The sequence below is a fragment of the Arachis duranensis genome, chromosome 5, assembly GCF_000817695.3.
Source record: "Arachis duranensis cultivar V14167 chromosome 5, aradu.V14167.gnm2.J7QH, whole genome shotgun sequence".
Lineage (NCBI taxonomy): Eukaryota > Viridiplantae > Streptophyta > Magnoliopsida > Fabales > Fabaceae > Arachis > Arachis duranensis.
In genome coordinates this window covers 46,853,934-46,856,277 of record NC_029776.3, presented here as the reverse complement: position 1 = coordinate 46,856,277, position 2,344 = coordinate 46,853,934, and the positions used below count along the sequence as shown (strand labels likewise).

General features: G+C 38.9%; 1 protein-coding gene across 2 annotated transcripts in view; it reads left to right on the top strand.

The window, feature by feature from the left end:
- LOC107489289 (protein SHORT ROOT IN SALT MEDIUM 1) overlaps positions 1-2,344 on the top strand; it is a gene marked incomplete in the record, with an annotated part of 9,961 nt that overhangs the window by 573 nt on the left and 7,044 nt on the right. For both annotated transcript variants that reach the window (XM_016110039.3, XM_021142677.2), the window contains 4 exon segments: positions 228-428; positions 1,180-1,470; positions 1,616-1,719; positions 1,999-2,344. In XM_016110039.3, the coding sequence (XP_015965525.1) occupies positions 228-428; positions 1,180-1,470; positions 1,616-1,719; positions 1,999-2,344 (942 nt within the window).

Below are 2,344 nucleotides of genomic sequence, written 5' to 3'. Positions count from 1 at the left end.
CCCCCCCAAAAAAATTGTTTTCTTTTTCCTTTATTTTTATTTTTAAATGAATGTTCACCATCGTAAGTCATTGATTCTTAGGCAATGTTTTGTATAATACAATTAAAATTTAAAGGAGGAATTCTTAGAAGTAAAAAAAATTACAATTTATTTTTGTTTAATGCTTGGATTTTTGTTTATTGGAAGATTAATTTGGATTTTTGTGGTGTTTTTGAATTTGGTTGCAGCTGGGTTCTAATTTCACTGGAGCTTCTGTTGGAGGACATGATGTGGGGCAGCATTCTGTGGCATCAAGGCATTCAGCGATATTAGGTGCCTCTCAGGAAGTTGATGTTGCTGGATATCGCCCTCACAGTTCAACTGCTGCACAGTATGGGGGGCAGTATAGTGCGGTTTATGGCTCATCTGCTTTGAGCAGCGCACAGCAGGTCAGTGTGTTGTATTATGTGCAGTTAACGCTTTATCTGAAAGATAATGATAAGGAGTGTTATATAATTGGAAATGGTTCCTTAGGTTTTGTTTGGATTGATGCGACAGAGTGGGTGGACTGGAGTGAACTGGTCATCTGGTATTAGGTGTCCTTTTGTTGGTCTAAAAATACGATGGAGTAGAAGTGAATTTGGTGCTCTTCTATTCTATACAAGTGCCTACCATTATTTTGTTTTCCCTTTGATTTGGATGAATTGCGACTTCAATTCCATACTCTGCCTTGCAATAATCTTTCATCCAATTTGATTCTCTTTTCCTTTTCATTTTTCCTCACTATCCAAACCTGTCAAAGTGATGTGAAAGCATCTTCAACTTAGAGGCACTTATGTTTGCTGTTAACTGTTGAAACATTTGGCGTGACACCCAGAAAATCCTAACATTAGGAGAGCTGAGACCCCTAGTTAATGGATAGGGTTAGTTGGCTGAAAGCTTCCATTCGGTGTCTTCAAATATTAAAGTCTTGATTCTTGAATCCAAGAGAGGTATTTTCATGTCTCTAGAAGTGTATGCCTTGCCTCTACTAACAATTTACATTTCTGTTCTATCTGCGTTTTCAAATTTTCATTTAAGTGTCATGTTTCCCTTCAAAGCCTTATAAATCCTTCTCAGTATATTTTTTTTTAAATATTCTTGTTAATCTTTATTTTTTGCTATAAGTGAAAAATTGTTTGGATATTTTTCTCTGTATAGGTTCCCTCGTTGGGTACCAAGGGAGCTTCATCATCAGCATTAGATGGTCGTGGAGGTTATAATTTGGGTGTTTCGGATTCGCCTAAGTTTGCTTCTGGAGAATATGTTCCGTCATCTGGTCATGGATATGGTCATAAGGTTGATCAATTGTATGGTGACAAAGGATTGGAATATTCTGGAATAGACAGGCGGCAATATGGTGAAAGGCAGAGTGCTTATATTGGTAGGGACTTGGGTGATGCAGCTGGACGGTATGCTGCTGATCCTATTGGGTTTAGTCATCAACATCAGGTGTGTGGTTACTTTGTAGACTAAATTTCTTTCTTTCTTTTAGTTCCCACTGAAATGAATAAACAAATGGCCACTCCATCCTGCCTTTGGCATTATTTCTTTTATTTTTACAATTTTAATCATGTTGCATTTATCTTTCTTTCAGCAAGCAGAAATCTATGACCGCATTGATCAGGCAGCTTTGCTTCGACAAGAGCAACTGCTGAAAGCTCAGCCTCTGCAAGCTGCTTCACTTGATGGGGGTGCTAGGTATTAGTTTTATTTTATTTGGATGAGTGTGCATTGGAGGGTTTTTGTTTTGTTTTGTTTGCTTTTGGGTCTAATACAAATTGTGATGAATCCACACCAATTTTGGTTGCTAAGTAGTGCTAAATATATGTGCATATGTCCATTTTGGTTATATGTAAAATAGCAGTGTCGTCTTTTTGAGTTTTGTTTTCACTGGGCAGAAGCTGATCAACTCTTCCTTACTATCTTAAATGGTGATTATATTTCTCCGTGCACTAAGTAGCAACACGTTTCTGGCAGACAAGCTGATTATCTTGCAGCAAGGACTGCTGCTAGTCGTCACACTGCCCAAGATCTTTTGTCTTATGGAGGAAGGATTGATTCTGATCCACGTGCTTCATCAATGCTAAGTGCTGCTTCGTATAGTGGACAGCATGCACCATCAATATTGGGAGCAGCTCCAAGGAGAAACTTGCATGATCTACTGTATTCTCAGAATGCTTCAAATCCTGGCTATGGAGTGAGCCTACCACCTGGTAGGGATTACGCTAGTGGAAAAGCACTTCATGGAAATGCCATGGAGTTGGATTACCCAGGAAATGCCCTTTCACGTGGTGGGCACAATGACCTTAAAGATGACCGTGCT